This window comes from Oncorhynchus clarkii, chromosome 20, assembly GCF_045791955.1.
Source record: "Oncorhynchus clarkii lewisi isolate Uvic-CL-2024 chromosome 20, UVic_Ocla_1.0, whole genome shotgun sequence".
NCBI classification, from domain to species: domain Eukaryota; kingdom Metazoa; phylum Chordata; class Actinopteri; order Salmoniformes; family Salmonidae; genus Oncorhynchus; species Oncorhynchus clarkii.
Window position 1 is genome coordinate 14,614,583 of NC_092166.1, and position 27,447 is coordinate 14,642,029.

The following is a 27,447-nucleotide window of genomic DNA, read 5'->3' on the forward strand; positions in this document are numbered from 1 at the left end:
AGCAAGTGTCATCACTGACTTTTTCAACCTCTCCCTGTCTGAGTCTGTAATACCAACATGTTTCAAGCAGACCACCATAGTCTCTGTGCCCAAGAACACTAAGGTAACCTGCCTAAATAACTACCAACCCGTAGCACTCACGTCTGTAGCCATGAAATGCTTTGAAAGGCTGGTCATGGCTCACATCAACACCATTTTCCCAGAAACCCTAGACCCACTCCAATTTGCATACCGCACCAACAGATCCACAGATGATGCAATCTCTATTGCACTGCCGTTTCCCACCTGGACAAAAGGAACACCTATGTGAGAATGCTATTCATTGACTACAGCTCAGAGTTCAACACCATAGTGCCCTCAAAGCTCATCACCAAGCTAAGGACCCTGGGACTAAACACCTCCCTCTGCAGCAGGATCCTAGACTTCCTGACGGGCCGCCCCCAGGTGTTAAGGGTAGGTAACAACACATCCGCCACGCTGATCCACATCACGGGGGCCCCTCAGGGGGGTGTGCTCAGTCCCCTCCTGCACTCCCTGTTCACTCATGACTGCACGGCCAGGCACAACTCCAACACCATCATTACATTTTCTGATGACACAACAGTGGTAGGCCTGATCACCGACGACAATGAGACAGGCTATAGGGAGGAGGTCAGAGACCTGACCATGTGGTGCAAGGACAACAACTCCCTCAACGTGATCAAGACAAAGGAGATGATTGTGGACTACAGGAAAAAGAGGACCGAGCACGCCCCCATTCTCATCGATGGGGCTGTAGTGGAGAGGGTTGAGAGCTTCAAGTTCCTTGGCGTCCACATCACCAAGAAACTAAAATGGTCCAAGCACACCAAGGCAGTCGTGAAGAGGGCACGACAAACCTATTCCCCCTCAGGAGACTGAGAAGATTTGGCATGGGTCCTCAGATCCTCAAATGATTTTACAGCTGTATCATCGAGAGCGTCCTGACGGGTTGCATCACTGCCTGGTATAGCAACTGCTTGGCCTCCGACAGTCAAAGACTCCAGCCACCCTAGTCATAGACTGTTCTCTCTGCTACCGCACCTATGTGACAAATAACATTTCATTTGATTTGAAATAAGTATTTCTCTTTCAGAATACCTTTCTCTATATTTCTGTCTGTCTTACCAGTATTTCTGCTGCTTACATTATTCATTGGAATGATTATTATTAGCATTTTATGCCCCCCATATCATAATGCATTGGCATTTTGAAGAAGCAGATCTCCAGACATGTCATGTAGATGTTTGCCTCAGTGTGCGGCTACTAGTTCAAATAACCTTTATCACTAGCAGGCGAGACCGGCTGGGAACTGTCATGTTTTGTAAATGTCCCATCGCGGGTTCCGTACTAATAGCAGGACGTGTATTTATTTATTTATTTATTTATGGTATTTATAGTGGAGAGTTGACGGCAAACTAGGAAATGTGAACACTTTGTTGTGACTCTTTTGACAATTTCTAACATTAGAAATGGCAGCGTTACCTTTGGATTTAGACAGTCATCCACAATATGGGCTATTTGACAGCGATTTAGCCGATATTTGCATTGATCATGATGGCGAATGGGGTAAGTGCGATTCTTATTATATAATAATAGCTGTTTTGTAAACACAACGTGCAACTTCATTGACTGTCTGGATATATTGAATATAACATACGTTTTAATGCTCAGGGGCAGCAGTACTTGTTTTGACTGAGTGTCAATAAGCAACTTTCCCCCTAACTATTTTTTTATGTATTGAAGCTACTTTGGAAACTCACTGGTCTCTTGCAACATTTTTACAGGCGTAATGTATTAGAATAGATACGTTGGATTCTTTCACTGATCTGTTCCCGCTTGCAACATTGTTACAGACATCAACCTGTTTAAAGAACTTGAAAACCTAAGTGATGCAGAAGAACTGCTTCAAGAATTTGAGTTCACACCACCTAATGAAACAACACTGCAACAAGAGGTATTACACCACATTACCCCGCTATTTAATGCTATGTGTTATTATCCTACTAGGCTACATCTAAAATTGTTGGTAATAGTAGCTGCCTAACCTACAGTCAATCTTAGTGACTGAAAGTGACAGCTAACAGACTGCATGTTTCTTAGGTGAATGACATTAATCTGTTACAATGGAGATCCTTCGCCAGTGGAGATACTGACAGTTGCTGCACAGGTAAAAATCACCAGGATTGCATCACTTTCAGTTTAACTATAACAGCCAAGCCAAGGCAAAGTAGGCTGAGTGTAGCCAACCGTCAGAAACACTACTAGAACCCTGTGTCTTCCTGGTAATAGATTCAAATCTCATACAGGAAACACACACCCACACTGTAAAGGGGATTTTCTGGTGAATAGAAAGGAGAGGGAACACTAAAATAACACATCCTAGATCTGAATGAATGAAATATTCTTATTAAATACTTTTTTCTTTCTTTACATAGTTGAATGTGCTGACAACAATATCACACAAAAATTATCAATGGAAATCAAATTTATCAACCCATGTAGGTCTGGATTTGGAGTCACACTCAAAATTAAAGTGGAAAACCACACTATAGGCTGATCCAACTTTGATGTAATGTCCTTAAAACAAGTCAAAATGAGGCTCAGGAGTGTGTCTGGCCTCCACGTGCCTGTATGACCTCCCTACAACGCCTGGGCATGCTCCTGATGAGGTGGGGGATGGTCTCCTGAGGGATATTCTCCCAGACCTGGACTAAAGCATCCGCCAACTCCTGGACAGTCTGTGGTGCAACGTGGCGTTGGTGGATGGAGCGAGACATGATGTCCCAGATGTGCTCAATTGGATTCAGGTCTGGGGAACGGGCGGACCAGTCCATAGCATCAATGCCTTCCTCTTGCAGGAACTGCTGACACACTCCAGCCACATGAGGTCTAGCATTGTCTTGCATTAGGAGGAACCCAGGGCCAACCGCACCAGCATATGGTCTCACAAAGGGTCTGAGGATCTCATCTTGGTACCTAATGGCAGTCAGGCTACCTTCGGCGAGTATATGGAGGGCTGTGCGGCCTCCCAAAGAAATGCCACCCCACACCATGACTGACCCACCGCCAAACCGGTCATGCTGGAGGATGTTGCAGGCAGCAGAACGTTCTCCACGGCGTCTCCAGACTGTCATGTCTGTCACATGTGCTCAGTGTGAACCTGCTTTCATCTGTGAAGAGCACAGGGCGCCAGTGGCGAATTTGCCAATCTTGGTGTTCTTTGGCAAATGCCAAACAGGCTTTTAAGCCCAACCCCCACCTGTGGACCTCGGGCCCTCATACCACACTCATGGAGTCTTTTTCTGACCGTTTGAGCAGACACATGCACATTTGTGGCCTGCTGGAGGTCATTTTTTCAGGGCTCTGGCAGTGCTCTGGCAGTGCTCCTCCTGAGGTAGCGGTCCTGCTGCTGGGTTGTTGCCCTCCTACGGCCTCCTCCACGTCTCCTGATGTACTGGCCTGTCTCCTGGTAGCCCCTCCATGCTCTGGACACTACGCTGACAGACACAGCAAACCTTCTTGCCACAGCTCGCATTGATGTGCCATCCTGGATGAGCTGCACTACCTGAGCCACTTGTGTGGGTTGTAGACTCCGTCTCATGCTACCACTAGAGTGAAAGCACCGCCAGCATTCAAAATTGACCAAAACATCAGCCAGGAAGCATAGGAACTGAGAAGTGGTCTGGTCACCACCTGCAGAACCACTCCTTTATTGGGGGTGTCTTGCTAATTGCCTATAATTTCCACCTGTTGTCTATTCCATTTGCACAACAGCATGTGAAATGTATTGTCAATCAGTGTTGCTTCCTAAGTGGACAGTTTGATTTCACAGAAGTGTGATTGACTTGGAGTTACATTGTGTTGTTTAAGTGTTCCCTTTATTTTTTTGAGCAGTGTATAAATAAAACAATCTATCCGGTTTATAGTAAGATTTCAGGGAGAACACATCCAGAGCCGAAGCAAAGAAAATGTCTCTGAGAAGGCCCTTATATATTAATCACACTGCACCAAATGTTCTGTAAACACCAGCCTGAGAGGCTTGTAGGAAGTCACAATATAGGCTGCTACAGAATCACACAGTGTCATAGATGCAGGTAACTGCCTAAATAAATGAAACACCTGAGTAAATGAGGGATACAAAGTATATTGAAGGAAGGTGTGGTTCCTGAGGTAATTAAGCAATTAACATCCCATCATGCATAAAAATGCCCAGTTGCCCATTATTTTGGCTACAAGACTAGAAGTAGAGATCTCAGTGACTGAAAGAAGTGTCTCAAAGGAGCATAGGGTGTTTAAAGTGTGTGTGTGTGTGTGTGTGTGTGTGTGTGTGTGTGTGTGTGTGTGTGTGTGTGTGTGTGTGTGTGTGTGTGTGTGTGTGTGTGTGTGTGTGTGTGTGTGTGTGTGTGTGTGTGTGTGTGTGTGTGTGTGTGTGTGTGTGTGTGTGTGTGTGGCGCAATCGCCAGATCTCAACCCAACTGAACACTTATGGGAGATTCTGGAGTGGCACCTGAGACAGCATTTTCCAGCACCACCAACAAAACACCAAATTATGGAATTTCTCACCAAAGAATGGCGTCACATCCCTCCAGTAGAGTTCCAGACACTTGTAGAATCTAGGCGAAGGCGCATTGAAGCTGTCCTGGTGGCTCGTGGAGACCCAACGCCCAAGTGTGTCCTCAAATCCAGTCTGGCATCAAACTTTAACCATAACATTCAACGCTGGCAGACATTTAATACTGGCAGACATTTAATATTTGCAGTTAAACAGGAACATCAGTACTTGCAACAGATAATTATAAAAAACTACTTAAATAAATATGCTACTTAGACATACATTTTAAAGTCACAGTTAACCCTGTGTTGTTCACTGAGCAGTATCCGATACCACACATCAACAACCTTTTCGTGGGTTTAGCTGGGGTCAAAAGTTCAGGACATTGACCTCTGCCAAGCCTATTTGCAGATGCATGTGGATGAAAGTCAATGGAGCTGCTGACCGCTGTGACACACCGCTGTGGCTCTCCAGGTTCTGTCGTCTACCGTTTGGAATCCCAAGTGCACCAGCACTGTTCCAGAGGACGATAGATCAGATCTTGAGTGGGATTCGTTCACTTGCTGCAAGCAGAATGCAAAGGGGGGCTTTGTTGTTGTCAGCACACACCTAGGACATCAAGTACCGCAAGTCTGCACTGCAGAACTGCACTGCAATGCAGAATGCAGATGTACTTTCCAGGTTACCACAACCTGTGGTCAAGCTAGAGTCACACCAAGTGGACATATTCTACTTCAGACAAGTGGAAAACACACCAGTCACTTCAACACAAGTGCGGAGAAACACCAGAAATTACCCGGTGTTACCTGAAGTGATGGACATTATCATCAAAGTTAAAGTTGCAGGAGTTGCTACGGAACTGAAACCTTACCTTTCCAGGACAACTGAGCTGTCAGTACAGTCCGGTTGTCTGCTGTGACGGAGGAGAGTTATCATTCCACCATCGCTGTGGAAACCAGTGTTCTATCAGCTACACTCAGGTCATTGTGGTTTGCATGAATGAAATCACACAAGCTACTTCTGGTGGCCTGGATTGGATGGAAGCATTGAGGTGAAAGCGAAAATATGTTCCTCATGTCAGAAGGTTCACAAGGTACCTTAACTTGCACCTCTTCATCTGTGGGATTGGCCGGAGGAGGCATGGTAATGCATACACATAGAATTCGCAGGTTCATTCGAAGACTATGCTTCTTGTGGACGTGGATGCTCATAGCAAGTGGCCAGAGGTTGCCATCATGAGATTTTTGATTTTTTATTATATTTTTTACTTTCTCCCCAATTTCATGATATACTGTCTTGTCCCATCGCTGCAACTCCCGTACAGACTCAGGAGAGGCGAATCTCGAGAGCCATGTGTCCTCCACTGCTTCTTGACACACTACTCGCTTAACCCGGAAGCCAGCCGCACCAATGCGTCGGAGGAAACACAGTACAACTGGCGACCAAAGTCAGCGTGCATGCACCCGGGCTGCCACAAGGAGTCGCTAGAGGGGGATGGGACAAGGACATCCTGGCCGGCCCAACTCTTCCCTAACAATTGTGAGCCGCCTCATGTGTCTCCCGGTCGCGGCCGGCTGCTACATAGCCTGGGATCGAATCCGGGTCTGTAGTGATGCCTCTAGCACTGTGATGCCGTGCCTTATACCGCTGCGCCACTCGTGTGGCCCACCATCATGAGATCTACTAGGGCAGAGAAGACAATCGAGAAGCTTGGAGAAGTGTTTAGACGGTTCGGATCGCCACTCCAACTCGTTAGCGACAACGGACCGCAGCTCCTGTCCCAAGAAAGTGCCACGTTCCCAAGGTGAATGGCGAACTCATCAGGTAACATCCATCAACTAATGGGCTGGCGGAGAGATTCATACAGACCATGAAACATGCCTTAAAAGTGTCTCAAGGTCAAGGGACACTGCACCAATGCTTGAACAGCATCCTGCTATCCTACAGGAACACATTGCACGCAAGTCTTCGCCTGCATCAGTTCATGTTGAGTAATGCAACACCGACCGAACCCCCAGTCAGTCAAGAGTGGTCCAGAACTCTGACTCCGTGACACCCTGACCCAGTAGTCGCCGCCTAGGGGCTCACAGTCATCTTCTCAGGAATGCTGTTCATAATGGGAACAATTTAAGTAGGAGGGGAGGAGATGTGGCATATTGGGGTTGTGCCGCAGAGCATCATGGGGGTTGTGTGTTAAGAACTGCACGTTGTAGATAAATGGTGGGACTGATTCCTGTCTCCCGTCTCATCGTTATTGAATTGTTATAAAGATGTGGTTATGAAACCCACAAGACATAACAGTTATGTACTGTTTCCCTCCCCCAAGGGAATGCGTTTGTCTGCATCTACCCGCACATACTGTACCAATTTTTTTATACGATATCTGACTAACATAATCAATTGGGCTCTCCGGTTGCTAATTTGTCCATGATTACTACAAGTTTAGATACCTGGCTAGATTAATTTAGCAATCTAAAAAATGTTAGCTGACATGAGCTATTTGAGTGACTGTCAGTGACTGACATAACAGCAGAAAAATGTACAACCAACAGTTTTTTGTGTGTGTGTGGAGCCCATCCCTGCCCTACAAAAGGGCCCATCCCTGCCCTAGTCAGTAGACATTAGGTGGCTGTCTTGGGCGTGGGAAGGCTGCACCTGTGAGGCCCAAAGACTGTGTTGTAAGGTCAATCACACAGGACGTGAAAGAGGATCGGCAATGTGATGCCCCTGCTTGTCAATTGAATTGAGTTCTAATTGTTTTGTTGGCAGATGTAGGAGTGCCTCGGTCCTCCCTATCATCTGGATCTGCAGTTAGTGATACCTCCTCACTGTCACCACTATCCCTGAAAGTAAGATTTCAATTCGCTCAACACTCTCCCCCTATGTGTAAATAGTAGGCTAAGTACTGACTACTCTCACTAACTTCTGTCTTGTCCCTGCCGATGCGTACCAGCAGGAAGATGATGTGTCTATGCAGCCTTTACCGACTACGTTGTCTCCTGAAAAGAAAATACACAAGCGAGTCAGCCCATCTCCCAGAGGTGAAACGTCTCTTTGATGTACATGTCACAATATGGTGGATATTTATTATTCAAAAAAATAATTGAAAGTGTCTGATTAGTTGTATCATAGTTCACCCCTCGGGGGCTCCCGAGTGGCGCAGTGGTCTAAGGCACTGCATCTCAGTGCAAGAGGCGACACTACAGTCCCTGGTTCAAATCCAGGCTGAATCACATCTGGCCGTGATTGGGAGTCCCATAGGGCGGCGCACAATTGGCCCAGCGTCGTCCGGGTTTGGCCGGGGTAGGCCGTCATTGTAAATAAAAATGTGTTTTTAACTGACTTGCCTAGTTAAATAATGGTTAAAAATATATATATATACAAAAACACTTATTCTCTTACTCTTTTCCCACCAGCCAAGCGACCCGCCCACCCAAACCAGAGGGTGTCCATTCAGCCCAAACTTCCCCCCTCTGTCCTCCTCACCCAACCCTTGGCCCCTCTTCTCAAAACCAGGACCATTGTCATCCAGCCCGTTGGCCTGCAGACTGTGGTCTCAGTGATCAAGGATCCACCGCACGTGACTGTGCATGCTACTGTACCCTCTACTGGTGAGAATCTGAACTTTCATACTTTAACTTTACTCTTGTGTTATCTTGCAATGAAATAATATTTTGTATGTCTACTATTATTTTGAGAGGTTTGAATAGTGTTCTGCACAGTTTTGTTGTGACGAATGCCCCTTTATATTGGTGGGTCTTATTCACTGAAGTAATTCAGGTTATATGGCTTCCTCGGGGGGGGGGGGCCCGATTTTGACAAAACTTGGGTGAATGATGCGTCTTGCTATAGTAATCATCTGGAATTCCAAACTTTGAACAAGCATATCTCTTACCCCGTTTGACGTTTGAGCTACCGTCATGTAATGTTGCACAAAAATGCATTTTTTCATGACAGAAAGGTTCCCCATAAGGACCTATAAACTCTGCCGCAAATTAGATTTTGAATCATTTGTAGGGGTTGACGGGTTTACTGTTGCCTTGTTACAGTACATAATGGTATTTGCAAGGTAATGAAAAGCTGAAACAACCTGTGAACAAAATGAAAAATAGAATGTGTATTTGTAACTCCTGTGACTGCACCTGTTGTTATTGACCACAAGGTGTCCTCAAAACAGTGGCTACTGTGCAAAGAAAGCTACTGGCTTCTCCTCAAATGTAAAGTAGCAGCAAAATAAACGCCTGAAACTAGATCCCCTACATACAAGAACAAAAAAAAACATTGGGGGAGGTTATCTTCTGCACTGTTCAACCAATCCAGTAAATGTAGAGGAGTTTTGCTTTTTTAACATCCAAAAGCGGAAGTTATGTCACAGGCTCTCTTTCTATTTCCTCTGAATTCGGAACATCCGGTTGTTAGGGACTCAGCCAAGACTACCTCAAATGTAACACAATGTCCAGTGTATGACCAGTGCATACCATGCAGGATCCTCGAGGACAGACTCTAAAAACCACTAGAAATATTGTTGTTTTAAAACGTATATTTCATGAACATCAGCACAGAGCACACTCATATCAACTACACCCGTCATAACCTCTCATTTATATACCAATGATCAAACAGATACAGTACATCCATCTGAGGCTGCGTTTACACAGGCAACCCAATTCTGATATTTTTTCAACTAATTGGTCTTTTGACCAATCAGATCTGCTCTTTTGTCTATAATTCTCTCTTGAGTTCTCTCTGAGGCAGCAGGGTCATGGCCCATTAGTCGCCAGACTAAAAGCCTTTAACCTCAGTAGGATCTTAGGTCTACTTGTATTATTACAGTGTAATTAGCATGGGAGGGTTTTCCTCTGCAGGCCCCTAATACACTACATTAGACTTCAGGAGGCCCAGGGATTTGAAGGTGACTGGCAGGGCTTTGAAGGTCACTGTGACAGGGATTTGAAGGTGACTGGCAGGGCTTTGAAGATGACTGTGACAGGGCTTTGAAGGGGACTGTGGCAGGGCTTTGAAGGGGACTGTGGCAGGGCTTTGAAGGGGACTGTGACAGGGCTTTGAAGGGGACTGTGGCAGGGCTTTGAAGGGGACTGTGACAGGGCTTTGAAGGGGACTGTGACAGGGCTTTGAAGGTGACTGTGACAGGGCTTTGAAGGGGACTGTGACAGGGCTTTGAAGGGGACTGTGGCAGGGCTTTGAAGGGGACTGTGACAGGGCTTTGAAGGGGACTGTGGCAGGGCTTTGAAGGGGACTGTGGCAGGGCTTTGAAGGGGACTGTGGCAGGGCTTTGAAGGGGACTGTGGCAGGGATTTGAAGGGGACTGTGACAGGGCTTTGAAGGGGACTGTGACAGGGCTTTGAAGGGGACTGTAGCAGGGCTTTGAAGGGGACTGTGGCAGGGCTTTGAAGGGGACTGTGACAGGGCTTTGAAGGTGACTGTGACAGGGCTTTGAAGGGGACTGTGACAGGGCTTTGAAGGGGACTGTGACAGGGCTTTATATGTTTGATAATGGATCCTTGGAGGACTGCTGAAGGTGTCTGCGGGAGGGACAGGCTCTCAGCACTAAACAAGAGTCTGACTCTGGGCAGGGAGTGGGATGGATCTGTTTATGGGGGGTCAGTATCCCATACAGGTGACCTGACATCCTTAGTGATCGCGGATGAGAAAAAAAGACTACAGTCTGGATTAGAAAGAAAACAAATTCTATCTGAACCCAGGATTGATCAGTGAGATGAACATTGTGAAGAGCTATTGTACATGTTCCTCAACTCTAAGGATGCTGGCTACTCTGACTGTTCAGTCAGTTATGTTACAGTGATGTAGACTGACTGTATTCAATTAGTTATGTTACAGTGATGTACGCTGAGTGAAGGACACCCCAGAGGGACATAGGATGATCTTTAGCCAACTCTTCTGACTCTGTTATGCCTCATGAATTATTCAGAGATGGCTAACATCCAGGTTTAGGACAAGGCTAAAACAGACAGAATGGTTGACCTCTTTCTTAACTGTATCTGGTCTTTGTCAGCAGCAGTTCCCACGATGCATCTCCAGCCGAGACTGTTGATTGGACCCCAGATCGCTTCCCCAGCCCCTCCCCTTCTCGCTGTCACCAACCAGGTGTTCACCATGCCAATTGTACCCCATCATGTTACCATGGGGACCACTGCTGTTTCTGGCCCCACCCATCCCATGGCAATGACCTATCACAACACAGCTGTGGACACTGAGGTATGTTTGAAATGCATCTGACCTCCGTATAGCATGTCTGCTTTCCCTCTTGACCTTTTTGGAGAAGAGCCTTCAGCATTGTGTTCTGTCTTATTCCATGATTTATTCCCTCAGATTAAAGGCACACAGTGCAGAAACATCTAGCCTAAAGTAACATCTTACCCCAGTCTTCTTAGGTGCTCAATCTCACAAAAATAGAGGACATGCTGGGGTCTGCCCAGTGTCCATCCAGACATCTGGAGAGAGGTGGGAGGAGTGGAGGTGGTTGGTATTTAGGAGGGCAAGGCATCTTTAAAACCAATAGGCCCTGAGGGTGGTCAGACAGACAGAAATTGAGCACCTGTCTTTTTACTGTGGTAACACTTACCTGGGGGAGTGTCTCACGGATGGAACATTTAGGGGGTAGAGGGGTGGGGTCGGTCCTTATGTGTTTGCTAAGTTCAATATTTATAAGATTTATGTTTTGCAGCTTATAATATGTGTTGAGAAGAGACAAGTTATTGTCATAACAAAACGCTGCCTGGATCTTTAATTTAAAGACCATTGTTCCCTTCGGTCTCAACATACAGTGCCTTGCAAAAGTATTCACCCCCTTGGCATTTTTCTATTTTGTTGCATTACAACCTCTAATTTAAATGGATTTTTATTTGGATTTCATATAATGGACATACACAAAATAGTCCAAATTGATGAAGGTCAGGGACAACGTTGTGGATGTCACGGTCTTCCTCCTCTTCATCTGAAGAGGAGAGGCAAGAAGGATCAGAGGACCAAAATGCGGCGTGGTAAGTGTCCATGTTGAATGTTTAATTAAAGAAAGAACTGAACACGGAATACAAAAACAATAAACAAATAAAGACCGTGAAGCTATCCCAAGGACTGTGTTGACACAAGCAACTAACATAGACAATCACCCACAAACAAACAGTGCAACCCAGGCTACCTAAGTATGATTCTCAATCAGAGACAACTAATGACACCTGCCTCTGATTGAGAACCATACTAGGCCGAAACATAGAAATCCCCAAATCATAGAAAATCAAACATAGACTGCCCACCCAACTCACGCCCTGACCATACTAACTAAATACAAAAACAAAGGAAATAAAGGTCAGAACGTGACAGTGGAGAAGTACAGATCAGGGTTGCGTTATAAAAAAATATCAGAAACTTTGAACATCCCACGGAGCACCATTAAATCCATTATAAAAAAATGGAAAGAATATGGCACCACAACAAACCTGCCAAGAGAGATCCGCCCACTAAAACTCACAGACCAGGCAGGGAGGGCATTAAACAGAGAGGCAACAAAGAGACCAAAGATAACCCTGAAGGAGCTGAAAAGCTCCACAGCGGAGATTGGAGTATCTGTCCATAGGACCACTTTAAGCTGTACACTCCACAGAGCTGGGCTTTACGGAAGAATGGTCAGAAAAACATAAGCAAATGCGTTTGGTGTTCACCAAAAGGCATGTGGGAGACTCCCCAAACATATGGAAGAAGGTACTCTGGTCAGATGAGACAAGAATTTAGCTTTTTGGCCATCAAGGAAAATGCTATGTCTGGTGCAAACACAACACCTCTCATCACCACGAGAACAGCAGATAGCCTAGTGGTGAAAGCTTTGGACTAGTAACCGAAAGGTTGCAAGATCGAATCCCCGAGCTGACAAGGTAAACATCTGTCGTCCTGCCTCTGAACAAGGCAATTAACCCACTGTTCCAAAGCCGTCATTGAAAATAAGGATTTGTTCTTAACTGCCTAGTTAAATAAAGGTACAAAAAAACCGCCACAGTGAAGCATGTTCGTGGCAGCATCATGCTGTGGGGATGTTTTTCATCATCAGGGACTGGGAAACTGGTCAGAATTGAAAGAATGATGGTGCTAAATCATCTGAAATTCTTAAGGGAAACCTGTTTCAGTCTTCTAGAGATTTGAGACTGGGACATAGCATCTTGCTAAAGCAACACTCGTGGTTTAAAGGGAAACATGTAATGTCTTGGAATGGCCTAGTCAAAGCACAGACCTCAATCCAATTGTCAATTTGTGGTATGACTTAAAGATTGCTGTACACAGCAGAACCCATCCAACTTGAAGGAGCTGGAGCAGTTTTGCCTTGAAGAATGGCCAAAAATCCCATTGGCAGGATGTGCCAAGCTTATAGAGACAAATCCCAAGAGGCTTGCAGCTGTAATTGTTGCAAAAAGTGTCTCTACAAAGTATTGACTTTGGGGGGAGGTGGATAGTTATGCACGCTCAAGTTTTCAGTTTTTTTGTCTTATTTCTTGTTTGTTTCACAATAAAACATATTTTGCATCTTCATAGTGGTAGGCATGTTGTGAAAATCAACTGATACAAACCCCCTAAAATCAAATTTAATTCCAGGTTGTAAGGCAACAAAATAAGAAAAATGCCAAGGGTGTGAATACTTTCGCAAGCCACCGTAGACTTGATCTGAAGCCATACTTGTGATTTTGCTATTCATTGTAAATGTTTGTAGGCCTTTGTAGCAAAACTGTATTTATGATCATATGTTATCCATTCATGCTTTTTACATGCTATATTTATATCTGTAAATCAGCCAATGACATCAAGGCACACCCAGCCATAACTACAGACACCTGTGTGTCCTTCCAAACTATATAAACTAGTGACCCGCAGTGTTAGTCATTATAGCCTGATGAAGACAGCTTGGCAGTCATTATAGCCTGATGAAGACAGCTTGGCTGCCATTATAACCTGATGAAGACAGCTTTGCTGCCATTATAACCTGATGAAGACAGCTTGGCTGCCATTATAACCTGATGAAGACAGCTTGGTTGCCATTATAACCTGATGAAGACAGCTTGGCTGCCATTATAACCTGATGAAGACAGCTTGGCTGTCACTAAAGCCTGATGAAGACAGCTTGGCTGTCACTAAAGCCTGATGAAGACAGCTTGGCTGTCACTAAAGCCTGATGAAGACAGCTTGGCTGTCACTAAAGCCTGATGAAGACAGCTTGGCTGTCACTAAAGCCTGATGAAGACAGCTTGGCTGTCATTATACCCTGATGAAGACAGCTTGGCTGTCATTATAGCCTGATGAAGACAGCTTGGCTGTCATTGTAGCCTGATGAAGACAGCTTGGCTGTCATTGTAGCCTGATGAAGACAGCTTGGCTGTCATTATACCCTGATGAAGACAGCTTGGCTGTCATTATAGCCTGATGAAGACAGCTTGGCTGTCATTGTAGCCTGATGCAGACAGTTTGGCTGTCATTGTAGCCTGATGAAGACAGCTGGGCTGTCATTAGAGCCAGGTGAAGATGGCTTGGCTGTCATTACAACCTGGTGAAGACGGCTTGGCTGTTATTATAGCTCGATGAAGACAGCTGGGCTGTCATTAGAACCAGGTGAAGATGGCTTGGCTGTCATTACAACCTGGTGAAGACGGCTTGGCTGTTATTATAGCTCAATGAAGACAGCTGGGCTGTCATTCTAACCTGTTGAAGACACCTTGGCTGTCATGACAGCCTGATGAAGACAGCTTGGCTGCCATTATAACCTGATGAAGACAGCTTGGCTGCCATTATAACCTGATGAAGACAGCTTGGCTGCCATTATAACCTGATGAAGACAGCTTGGCTGCCATTATAACCTGATGAAGACAGCTTGGCTGTCACTAAAGCCTGATGAAGACAGCTTGGCTGTCACTAAAGCCTGATGAAGACAGCTTGGCTGTCACTAAAGCCTGATGAAGACAGCTTGGCTGTCATTATAATCTGATGAAGACACCTTGGCTGTCATTAAAGCCTGATGAAGACAGCTTGGCTGTCATTGTAACCTGATGAAGACAGCTTTGCTGTCATTAAAGCCTGATGAAGACAGCTTGGCTGTCATTATAATCTGATGAAGACACCTTGGCTGTCATTAAAGCCTGATGAAGATAGCTTGGCTGTCATTATAACCTGATGAAGACAGCTTGGCTGTCATTATAGCTTGATGAAGACAGCTTAGCTGTCCACACGTTGGTATCCAATTATTGCATCTGAGCTCCTAGAGTGTGAGGCTCTCCTTTTCTTTTTCGAGGAGAGAAGAGAAACATCTAGAACATTGTTTTTTCCTAACGCAAAACATGTAGCTGTCTCGTTACACAACTGGGATATTTCAGTGTGTTCTTGAAGTGGTCCCTAAAGTGGACATATGTTTTGATTTGGCCTGTTGGCATGTGTGTCATCATCGTAGAGTAAATGTTAGTATTACTGTGGACACCTTGCGCTGGTAGGCATTGTATCATACATAGTAATCCATGTTTGGATTATTCAAGCAACCCAACTGGGTGGGTCAAAATAACCCAGCATGTGTTCTGTTCACTATTTAACCTGTGCTGGGTTAGAGTTTAGGAAATCCCTCTGAGTCTACTTAACCATTCCAACACTTGGTACAAATAGTATTTAAAATAATTGTAAATACTTTAAATGGGTTTGATTGAGCTTGTGTTGTGCAATGGGACCAATAGAACAGATACAAAACTGCAAATCCCATCCATCTGGCAGCCACGCCCTGACCTTAGAGATCCTTATTTATTCTCTATGTTTGGTTAGGTCAGGGTGTAACTCGGGTGGGAAAATCTATGTTTTCTATTTCTTTGTTGTTTTGCCGAGTGTGGTTCCCAATCAGAGGCAGCTATCTTTCGTTGTCTCTGATTGGGGATCATATTTAAGTTGTGATTTTCCGTTTGGGTTTTGTGGGGTGTTATTTTCTGTTTAGTGTCTTTGCCTGATGGAACTGTTCGCGTTTGTTTTTTTTGGGGGGGGGGAGTTGTTACTTTTGTTTGAGTGTTTCTTGAAAATAAGTATCATGAACATTTTCCACGCTGCGCTTTGGTCCACTCTTCCCGCTGAAACAAACGGTACAAGTATTTGACAGATTTTAAATAGTTGCACTCAGGTCTGCATAGGAAAGCCCCTTCACTTTACGTAACCATTCCAACAAGGTGACATAAGGACAGCTGGAGTGACTGGTTTATTTAGCCTTGTCTTGAAGGAATAATAACATATAACGGTTGATCACTGTTTAGGACCATATGTAGCACTGTGTTACGTGCAATACTATTATTGGACTTTTCTCAAATTGAAGAGAGTGGAGTGGATAAGCCAACATTAGAAGAATACAAATATTATCTTATTGTTTTGAGGCAGAGGTTTCTCCAATAAAATCTCTTTTAATTAATGCTACGCTATTTGGGTTTTACTGTGGTAGAGCTTGGCAAAAACATTTGACACAGTAGCCCTAGTAATAAATGTAGAGTTGTGTTGGCTCAGTCAGTTTGTTAACAGCTTGTAATCAGTTCTAGAAGTTTAATACTTTTTCAAACTTTGCTGGAAAAATATGAAATTGAAATATTGATATGGTAGCCCAACATAGACATAAAACAGTCAACAAAGAAAACATAATTTCATAATTATTTCCTACTTTCTCAATATGACAGTGCTATTTTCAGGCTGCATCATGACCTTGGCTGAACTCTTAGACAACCTCAGAAAATGTTATTACTTTAGTCTCTAATTGCAGTGAAAGTGTTTTTTTTCCGCCTCGATATCTAAGAGCTATACACTATAAAAACAAATGGTTCTATATAGTGCCAAAATAAGGGTTCTTTGGCTCGTAACAATATAATCCTTTTTTGAAGGTTCTACAAAGAACCATGCTCATACGGTTCTAAATGGAACCTTTGTGGTGCTATTAAGAACCCTTTCCTAAGGTTCTATAAACCCAAAAAGGGTTTGAATGGCTCTTTATAGAACCTTTATTGAGAATTTAATCAAGGAACCTTTTGAAGAACCATACAGGGTTATTTTTTGGGGGGTCAGATATATTATATAGTTAAGTGTGCTAGCTCTCTCTACACAGCTCTCAATTGACAAGATACCATCACTGGCCATAAGTAAGTAACCTTGTGAGGTGCGAGCAGGAATGAGTCCTGTTTCTGTACCGTGAGACAGCTTGATGTAGACCACCTGGACAGGACGCTAGTCTATCGCAGAGCTAAGCATAGTACCAGGTCTCATTTTTACAGTTTTTGGTATGACTCAGCCAAGGATTGAACTCCTAACCTTCCAATCTCAGGGCAGACATTCTAACTACAAGGCCACTGTGGTTAGAATGTGATGGCACAACAGATTAGATCAACTAGAATGGCAATCTCACTCACGGTTGCACAAAAAGAGCTGTGAGCAAACCACCCCCCATAATATTCTGTTTGATTCCAGACCTTCTTTGAGTCTCTGTGTTAGAAGCATTAGCCGTCTCCAAAGCTTCATTACTGTGTGATGGCAACAATTTAGTGCTGGGAAGTTTCTTTGAAAGATAAGCATTTTGCTGTGTCATGTAGCTTGTCACCTTTCTAGAAGACAAGGATGGCTTGTGTGTGGGTGTGCCTGTGTGGGTGTGTGTGGGTGTGCCTGTGTGTGGGTGTGTGTGGGTGTGCATCCGCATATGTGAGGAAGTTGTTTGTTTACGATAACGGACCACCCCTCAGGCCAGGGAGAAGAGGTCATAGTCTTCCTTGTCCAGTCCCAGGGGACTGACGTCTGGCTGGTAATGAATTATGTTTGACCTTTAACCCCCGTGGGAACCTTAGCAGGGCATAGTGTCTGAAAGGACTTTCAAAAGACCCAATCTGTCTGTTCCCAAGGGCGGAGGAGGCCCATAGGATGATGGGTGATTTATCTTTCTGTCAAACCAAAGAGGAGATAAAACAATCATGGACATCACTGGTAAAACATGACAGTGGCTTCTGGCTTTGCCTCGTACCTAATAACACCCCTTAGCACTGATATATTCACAGCCTATCATAGACTTTCACAGCCTTTTTCTGTTACTTATCCTATCACACATGGCCGCATGGCATAGTTTTAGAGCTATTCAGTAATCTGTTTTAGCCTCGTAAATACCAGACTGATTACCCCTGCTTGCCAGATTAGGCAGCTTGCGATGCTAAATCTATGTAGGACCAATGTAGTTTTACCACTCTCAATTCCGGTGGACTCTTACCAATCATTTGTTGTAGACTGGTAACAGCTACTGAACAGTGATTATTTTGAACTCCATTATGCAGTCTGACTGTATGTCGAGTAGGTTGACGTTAAGGATCATGAGTCTTGTCCTGGAGGAAGAATTGAGCGATTTCCCTATAGATACAGTTGAAGTCGGAAGTTTACATACACTTAGGTTGGAGTCATTAAAACTAGTTTTTCAACCACTCCACAAATTTGTTGTTAACAAACTATAGTTTTGGCAAGTCGGTTAGGACATCTACTTTATGCATGACACAAGTAATTTTTCCAACAATTGTTTACAGACAGATTGTTTCCCTTATAATTCACTGTATCACAATTCCAGTGGGTCAGAAGTTTACATACACTAAGTTGACTGTGCCTTTAGACAGCTTGGAAAATTCCAGAAAATGATGTCATGCCTTTAGAAGCTTCTGATAGGCTAATTGACATAATTTGAGTCAATTGAAGGTGAAGTCTGGTTCATCCTTGGGAGCAATTTCCAAATGCCTGAAGGTTCCACATTCATCTGTACAAACAATAGTACGCAAGTATAAACACCATGGGACGACGCAGCCGTCACACGGCTCAGGAAGGAGAAACATTCCGTCTCCTAGAGATGAACGTACTTTGGTGCGAAAAGTGCAAATCAATCCCAGAACAACAGCAAAGGACCTTGTGAAGATGCTGGAGGAAGCAGGTACAAAGTATCTATATCCACAGTAAAACGAGTCCCATATCGACATAACCTGAAAGGCCACTTAGCAAGGAAGAAGACACTGCTCCACATCCGCCATAAAAAAAAAGCCAGACTATGGTTTGCAACTGCACATGGGGACAAAGATCGTACTTTTTGGAGAAATGTCCTCTGGTCTGATGAAACAAAAATGGAACTGTTTGGTCATAATGACCATTGTTATGTTTGGAGGAAAAAGGGGGAGGCTTGCAAGCCGATGGAACTGAAAAAGCATGTGCGAGCAAGGAGGCCTCCACACCTGACTCAGTTACACCAGCTCTGTCAGGAGGAATGGGCAAAAATTCACCCAACTTTTGTGGGAAGCTTGTGGAAGGCTATCCAAAACGTTTGACCCAAGTTAAACAATTTAACCTGTTTGGGATAGAGGGCAGCATTTTCACATTCGGATGAAAAGTGTGCCCAGAGTAAACTTCCTGCTACTCTGGCCCAGAAGGTAATATATGCATATTATTAGTAGTATTGGCTAGAAAACACTGAAGTTTCTAAAACTGTTTGAATGATGTCTGAGTATAACAGAACTCATATGGCAGGTGAAAACCTGAGAAAAATCCAACCAGGAAGTGGGAAATCTGAGGTTTGTAGTTTTTCAACTAATTGCCTATCGAATATAGTGTCTATGGAGTCATATTGCACTTCCTAAGGTTTCCACTAGATGTCAACAGTCTTTAGAACCTTGTTTGAGGCTTCTACTGTGAAGTGGGGGCGAATGAGAGCTGATTTAACCAGAGGCCTGCCAGAGTGCCATGAGCTGATCACGTGCGCACACGTGAGAGCGACCTGTGTTCCATTGCAATTCTAAAGAAAAAGGAATTCTCCGGTTGGAACATTATTGAAGATTTATGTTTAAAACATAAATTCTATACATCGTTTGACATGTTTCTAGGAACTGTAATATAACTTTTTGAACTTTTCGTCTGAACTTTCGCCTGGACTTGCCTGCGCCTTGTGAGTTTGGATTTGTTTACCAAACGCGCTAACAAAAGGAGGTATTTGGACATAAATGATGGACTTTTTCGAACAAAACAAACATTTATTGTGGAACTGGGAGTGCATTCTGATGAAGATCATCAAAGGTAAGTGAATATTTATAACGCTATTTCTGACTCCACAACATGGCGGGTATCTGCATGGCATGTTTTTGTGTTTGAGCGTCGTACTCAGATTATTGCATGGTTTGCTTTTTCCGTAAAGCTTTTTTGAAATCTGACACAGTGGTTGCATTAAGGAGAAGTATATCTATAATTCTGTGCATAACACTTGTATCTTTTATCAAAGTTTATCATGAGTATTTCTGTAAATTGATGTGGCTCTCTGAATATTCACTGGATGTTTTCGAGGCACAACATTACTGACCATAAAGCGCCAATGTAAACTGAGATTTTTGGATATAAATATGAACTTTATTGAACAAAACATACATGTATTGTGTAACATGAAGTCCTATGAGTGCCATCTGATGAAGATCATCAAAGGTTAGTGTTTAATTTGAACTCTATTTCTGCTTTTTGTGACTCCTCTCTTTGGCTGGAAAAGGGCTGTGTGTGTTTTTGTGACTAGTCTCTGACCTAACATAATCATATGGTGTACTTTCGCTATAAAGACTTTTTGAAATTGGACACGATGGGTAGATTAACAAGAAGCTTTAATTTGGTGTATTGCACTTGTGAATGTATGAAAGTTACATATTTCAAAAACATATTTTTGAATTTTGCGCTCTGCCTTTTCAGCAGAATGTTGTCGAGGGGTTCCGCTAGCAAGGAGGCCGACAAACCTGACTCCGTTACACCAGGAGGAATGGGCCAAAATTCACCCAACTTATTGTGGGAAGCTTGTGGAAGGCTATCCAAAACGTTTGACCCAAGTTAATCAATTTAAAGACAATGCTACCAAATACTAATTGAATGTATGTAAACTCCTGACCCACTGGGAATGTGATGAAAGAAATAAAAGCTGAAACAAATCATTATCTCTACTATTATTCTGACATTTCACATTCTTAAAATAAAGTGGTGATCCTACCTGACCTAAGACAGGGAATTTTTAAATGTCAGGATAAATGTCAGGAATTGTGAAAAACTGAGTTTAAATGTATTTGGCTAGGGGTATGTAAACTTTCAACTTCAACTGTATATACCAGCTACAAAGTCAAAATTGTCTATTTTGTAAAAATATTTAATTTAAGATTGGGGTTAGGCATTAGATTTAGCAGTTTGGTTAGGGTTAAAATCAGATGGTATGATTTTGTGGCTGTGCTAGCTAGTGACCACTTTACAGACCTGCCTCGAACAAGATTCATTACGAAAAATGCTAACCTCTGGATTTGAGCGTCTGCTAACTTATCAAAATGTAATTGTCTAGTGTCTATTGGATGTTTTCCATGAAACCCTTTACCTCGGCAGATCTTACACATCAAACCTGTGACATCACCTCTCACTGCCCGAATCCATGTTCCCTGTTGTGATGTACTGTAGTTGTATCACTGGCTTAGCTGCACCGAAAAACAAACAGACAAGTACAGTAGGAATAGATAGATAATTTGTATGGCTCATTTGGTGGAGAACCTTTGTTGGATTTGGAATATAATTCACTGTCTTTGAAAAAATAAAATACAGTTTACAGTGCATTCGGAAAGTATTCAGACCCCTTGACCTTTTCTACATTTGTTTACATTACAGCATTATTCTAAAATTGATTAAATGTCCCTCATCAATCTACACACAATACCCAATAATGACAAAACAAAAACAGGTTTTAGATTTTTTTTAAAAGTTTATTAAAAGTAAAACACTGAAATATCACATGTCTACTTTACTCAGTACTTTGAAGCAACTTTGGCAGCAAATACAGCCTTGAGTCTTCTTGGGAATGAAGCTACAAGCTTGGCACACTTGTATTTGGGGAGGTTCTCCCTTCCTTCTATGTAGTTCCTCTCAAGCTTTGTCAGGTTGGCTGGGGAGTGTTGCTGCACAGCTATTTTCAGGTGTCTCCAGAGATGTTCGATTGGGTTCAAGTCCAGGCTCTGCCTGGGCCACTCAAGGACATTCAGAGACTTGTCCCGACGCTACTCCTGCGTTGTCTTGGCTGTGTGCTTGTCCTGTTGAAGGTGAACCTTCGCCCCAGTCTTGAGGTTCTGAGCACTCTGGAGCAGGTTTTCATCAAGGATATTTTGCAGCGATGCTCGGTTCATCTTTCCCTCGATTCTGACTAGTCTCCCTGTCCCTGCCGCTGAAAAACATCCCCACAGCATGATGCTGCCACCACCATGCTTCACCGTAGGGATGGTACCAGGTTTCCTCCAGAAGTGATGCTTGGCATTCAGGCCAAAGAGTTCAATCTTGATTTCATCAGACCAGAGAATCGCGTTTCTCATTTTCTGAGAGTCCTTTAGCAAGCTCCAAGCAGGGCTGTCATGTGCCTTTTACTGAAGAGTGGCTTCCATGTGCCCACTCTACTATAAAGGCCTGAATGGTAGAGTGCTGCAGAGATGGTTGTCCCTCTGGAAGGTTCTCCCATCTCCACAGAGGAGCTCTGTCAGAGTGACCATCGGGTTCTTTTGTCATCTCACTGACCAAGGCCTTTCTCCCCCGATCACTCAGTTTGGATGGGCGGCCAGCTCTAGGAAGAGTCTTAGTGGTTCCAAACTTCTTCCAATTAAGAATGATGGAGGCCACTGTGTTCTTGGGGACCTTCAATGCTGCAGAAATGTTTTGGTACCCTTCCCCAGATCTGTGCCTTGACCCAATCCTGTCCTTGAGCTCTACGGACAATCCTTTGACCTCGTGGCTTGGTTTTTGCTCTGACATGCACTGTCAACTGTGGGACCTTATATAGACAGGTGTGTGCCTTTTCCAAATCATGTCCAATCAGTTGAATTTATCACAAGTGGACTCCAATCATGCTTGAGATGTTTCTACAACTTGATCAATGGAAACAGGATTCACCTGACCTTAATTTTGAGTCTCATAGCAAAGGTTCTGAATACTTATGTAAATAAGGTATTTCTGTTTTTTATTTGTAATTTACAAAAAAAAAAAAACTGTTTTACTATGTCATTATGGGGTATTATGTGTAGATTGATGAGAAAAGAACAAGCTGTAACTGAACAAAATGTGGAAAAATTCAAGGGGTCTTCCGAATATATTCCGAATGTACAGTAAGTCAGGGTACAGTATGATGACTTGATCGCTCAATTCAATCAAACTCGCATCTCGGTATTTACTGTATGTAGTATCAAATTTATTTATATAGCCCTTCTTACATCAGCTGATATCTCAAAGTGCTGTACAGAAACCCAGTCTAATTCCCCAAACGGCAAGCAATGCAGGTGTAGAAGCACGGTGGCTAGGAAACTCCCTAGAAAGGCCAAAACCTAGGAAGAAACCTAGAGAGGAACCAGGCTATAAGGGGTGGCCAGTCCTCTTCTGGCTGTGCCGGGTGGAGATTATAACAGAACATGGCCAAGAAGTTTAAATATTCATAAATGACCAGCATGGTTAAATAATAATAATCACAGTAGTTGTTGAGGGTGCAACAAGTCAGCACCTCAGGAGTAAATGTCAGTTGGCTTTTTATAGCCGATCATTCAGAGTATCTTTACCGCTCCTGCTGTCTCTAGAGAGTTAAACAGCAGGTCTGGGACAGGTAGCACGTCCGGTGAACAGGTCAGGGTTCCATAGCCGCAGGCAGAACAGTTGAAACTGGAGCAGCAGCACAGCCAGGTGGACTGGGGACAGCAAGGAGTCATCATGCGAGGTAGTCCTGAGGCATGGTCCTAGGGCTCAGGTCCTCCGAGAGAGAGAGAGAATTAGAGAGAGCATACTTAAATTCACACAGGACACCAGATAAGACAGAAGTACTCCAGATATAACAGACTGACCCTAGCCCCCCAACACAAACTACTGCAGCATAAATACTGGAGGCTGAGGGGTCAGTAGCGTTTTCCTGTGATCAAATAAAATCCCTGAATGGTTTTGGGTACTGTTAAAACCTATTCTTTAGGACTACCAGGTAGACATCCCTCTCAGGTGCTGTAGATGCCAATTCTCAGATTAAGAAGTGTGCGTGCATGCGTTTGTAAACAAAGGCACTGTATAAACATTGCAACGGCAAGTTCTCCACCGTAAAACAATAATTTAATGGTTCTGCAAGCCTTATGTTATCTCACTGCACAAAAACTGCTGACTTTTCCACCCCGCCGCCCAATCAGAGTGCAACATCAACAAACCTGCAGTCAACAGCTGAAATCTACATCTCTAGAGAGTAGAGACTCATATGCCGATTCATATAGCTTCATATCAAACTCATTTTCAGCCTCTTATTCAGGCTCCCCGTACTCCCAGTTTACACCAGAGCCAGTGAAGCGCCAGATTGCTGACTACCATTGTGGAGGAGGGGTGGTTTGTTCTGTCGACTATACAGTGGTTGCTTAATGACAGGGTTGACTTTCCCCTTGCAGGATGTGTATCCCCCACTCCCCCGACATGCTCTTTTTGATTTCTCAGGACCTGGCAGCCCCCCCCCCCCCCCCCTCCCTTTCCACTTGAATCTAATCTGTTTCTAAGATCTACATCTCTAGCAGGAGAACTTTCCTAAACTTGTAGTGTATTTGAGGTTTAAAAAGGCTTCTGAAGTGTGTAATTTCCACTTTCCCTTACAAAAAAAATATATTGACCCCTATAAAAATGTCCATTAATCTTAATCCACATAATAATTCACATTGAGTCAGGTCATTTTTCTGCAGAGACTCATATGCCGATTCATATAGCTTCATATCAAACTCATTTTCAGCCTCTTATTCAGGCTCCCCGGGGACGCCACTGACTACCATTGCAGCCTATACAGTGGTTGCTTACATCTTTCCCCTGCTGTGTATCCCCCACTCCCCCGACATGCTCTTTTTTCAGATTTCCCTGGCCGACTAATCTGTTTCTACACAACTTGTGTGCATTTTGACCTTTTTGAGTCTGTCCAGGAGCCACAAAGCAGCCGACATCTGCTCAGCTTCTCCCCCGACCAACAACAGAGGAGAGGGGAGGAAACACCAGCCCCCCAGTCCCCATTGGAGCCGATGGACGCCCAGTACCCACAATCCCACCAATCCCATGACAGGTAATTACCACAACAAGAACATGAGGGTCCTCGAGAGTTTCTGTCCCAATATACATATAATGCTGTGTACTGTATGCACACACGGACAGACAGACGGACGGACTGAGGGAGGGGGAGAGAGAGGGCGGGGGGGAGGCTACTTGCTTTGGTGCAGCGCTATGTAACAAGGAGATCCAATGGTTTCTGCTAAATCTCTAATTAACAAGCCTATTTACACATCGGTGCATTAGAGTTAGGCACAGGCTTGGATTGATAGGCTTTAAAGTCACATCTTTGCCTTTGCAAAATGCTCACAAACCAGGAAGAATATTTTGTGTTTTAAGAAGGACAAAAAAGCTGAATTAAAGAGAAGTGGGTACCCTCAAGTGTTGGCTTCTGGAGGAGAATCGGATCCATCCAAGAGAACTTCTGTTGGGAATTCTGTCCAGGGAACCAGAACTGTAGAGGAATTGGCCGGTCGTTTCAGTTTGACTAAGCATCTATTTCCAGACCTGTTTTATTTTTTGGAATGGAAAGATTGCTTATTTTATCTTGGTGATAATATTTACATCCATTTATTTATTTATAGGGGAGAGTGCACATTCATCAATATTACAGTAATTGGACATCCATGTAAATGTGCCGGGGCTAGCCAAAAGCTTATACAGGACTCCTATATTTACCTTGTGTCACTGTGTTGAATAGGAGCGTTGCAAGCAGAGCACAATATAATAGTATTACTTGTGGCGTCTCTTTTTAGTGGCCAGTTTAATTTGAACCAACTTGGCAAAATCAAACTAATGTTGTCTCGCAAGTTTCCTCTTTAACATGTATAATTTCAGCACTAGTTATACTCATGTTGTGTGTGCAGCTGTAGGATCTTAATTTGAGACAGTTTGCAACAGCAGAAAAACAATCCTGCATCAACAGGAAATCTGAATTATTATGTGGATTATAATTTATGGACATTTTTGTAGGGGGTTAATACATTTTTGGTTTGGGCAAATCAAGAAACATTTCTACGTGGAAATGAGAAATACACTACAAGTTTGCATTTAATTCTTAACAAAATAGTGATGAAATTAAGATCCTACATCTGTATCTCACTCAGTCAAAGATTATGACCTTGCTGTGTACAAGTCATATAGTTGACTGAGTATTTATTTTGGCATGAGTGATACAAAGCACACAACAGAGGCCTTAAGAGATGACAGACATGTTTGCAGGAAGGATGCGCTGTGCCGTGGATGAGTCCTCCTCTATGTCACTCCTGCAAACAATCTATTGATATCCAGATTGACAGACTCTTTATAAACTCCTGGCTCACCACCGGTTGTCCCCATGTGTCCAGCTCTCTGCTATAAAGTACTACATAACTTCACTACAAATACCTTGTGGTAGTACAGCAGTAGTCTAACTGGAAGGCTTGGAGAAGGTTACATAGTCTCCCACTGAGAGAGACCACTTAAGGAGTGGAGCATTATGTAACCGATAGTTTGGTCATCTGGGTCCAGGCTATAGAACACAATACTGAATATCATCAAAGTATATGTTCACCAGCACAATGTGTGTGGACTCCTCCTTTTTGGCTTATGGGCCATTTTAATGCCCTTTTCTCCTTTTCTTCTGATCTGGAGCCCAGGGCTCATCCAGACAAGTGGATGTTCCACACAGATTTCAGGAACAGACCATTTATCTAACTATTCCCAGGAGAAATCCAGTCCAACCTCTCTGCTCCTGCTGTGTGTGTCTGTGCCTACCTGCGTTTGTGTGTGTGAAGATCCCACTGGCTCTGCTGGTTATTGTTGCAGCTGACTGAGCAGAACTCCGTAAAACTTATTAACTCAAACCGTTTAGTTTGACATCATTAATCAGCTCAACCCCTTCTTTATTTATGACATCATTCATCAACTCAACCCCTTCTTTAATTATGACTTTGTTCATAAACTCAACACCTTTCATTTATGACATCTGTAAGAACCGATGCTGGAGATGAGCAGCAGGTACAGGGAGTACACATTTAATGAACGGACAAGTGACAGAACAGGAACAGCGTCAGAACGGGGAACAAACGACATGACAATATGCTGAAGTCAGGGAACAACCTCGGGAACAGACAGATATAGGGGAGGTAATGAAAGCAGGTGATTGAGTCCAGGTGAGTCCAATGAATCGCTGATGCGTGTGACAAGGGAAGCAGGTGTGCGTAATGATGGTGGCAGGAGTGTGAAACGCTGGGCAGCCTGGCGCCCTCGAGCGCCAGGGAGGGAGAGCGGGAGCAGGCGTGACATCATTCATCAACTCAACTCGTTCTTTAAGTTATGACTTCATTCATCAAGTTGTTTTGTCTATTGAGTCATCTGCACAGTTTTTGTTCCAGATGCTCGTTTAGAACTGATGAACACCTGGGACATCCAGAGTAAGTGACTGGTATTCCGGTTAATGCATTAAGGTCTATAGACCACAAGGAAAACCCACAACGTACCGCAGCATGGTCCTGTAGCATATCAGCTGCTGAATCATAACGAGATCAGAGGGGAGGGGAATGTGTTGTTGATGATTAATGTCTCCCTCGCTTCCTGTCTCTCTCTTTCTCTCAATCTATCCCTTTGTTTCTGTTATCTCCCCCCCCCCATCTATCTGTGCTCTAGGTGGGAGGACTATGCTCCAGAGGAGATGGCTTCCCACTCTCCTGTCTCCAGGACCAAGTCCCTCCGGTCAGTACTAACCAAGTCAATCTGATCAGTAGCCTTCT

At 43.8% G+C, this 27,447-nt stretch overlaps 1 protein-coding gene across 1 annotated transcript in view; it reads left to right on the forward strand.

Moving 5' to 3' along the window:
- The first annotated feature begins 1,364 nt into the window (after positions 1–1,364).
- LOC139376882 (cyclic AMP-dependent transcription factor ATF-6 alpha-like) overlaps positions 1,365–27,447 on the forward strand; it is a 46,401-nt gene continuing 20,318 nt past the window's right edge. The window contains exons 1-9 of the mRNA XM_071119857.1: positions 1,365–1,587; positions 1,875–1,975; positions 2,122–2,188; positions 7,343–7,422; positions 7,527–7,614; positions 7,990–8,184; positions 10,608–10,814; positions 24,509–24,713; positions 27,344–27,409. Coding sequence (XP_070975958.1) covers positions 1,491–1,587; positions 1,875–1,975; positions 2,122–2,188; positions 7,343–7,422; positions 7,527–7,614; positions 7,990–8,184; positions 10,608–10,814; positions 24,509–24,713; positions 27,344–27,409 — 1,106 coding nt within the window. The 5' untranslated portion in view covers positions 1,365–1,490. The remainder of the gene's footprint in view (positions 1,588–1,874; positions 1,976–2,121; positions 2,189–7,342; positions 7,423–7,526; positions 7,615–7,989; positions 8,185–10,607; positions 10,815–24,508; positions 24,714–27,343; positions 27,410–27,447) is intronic.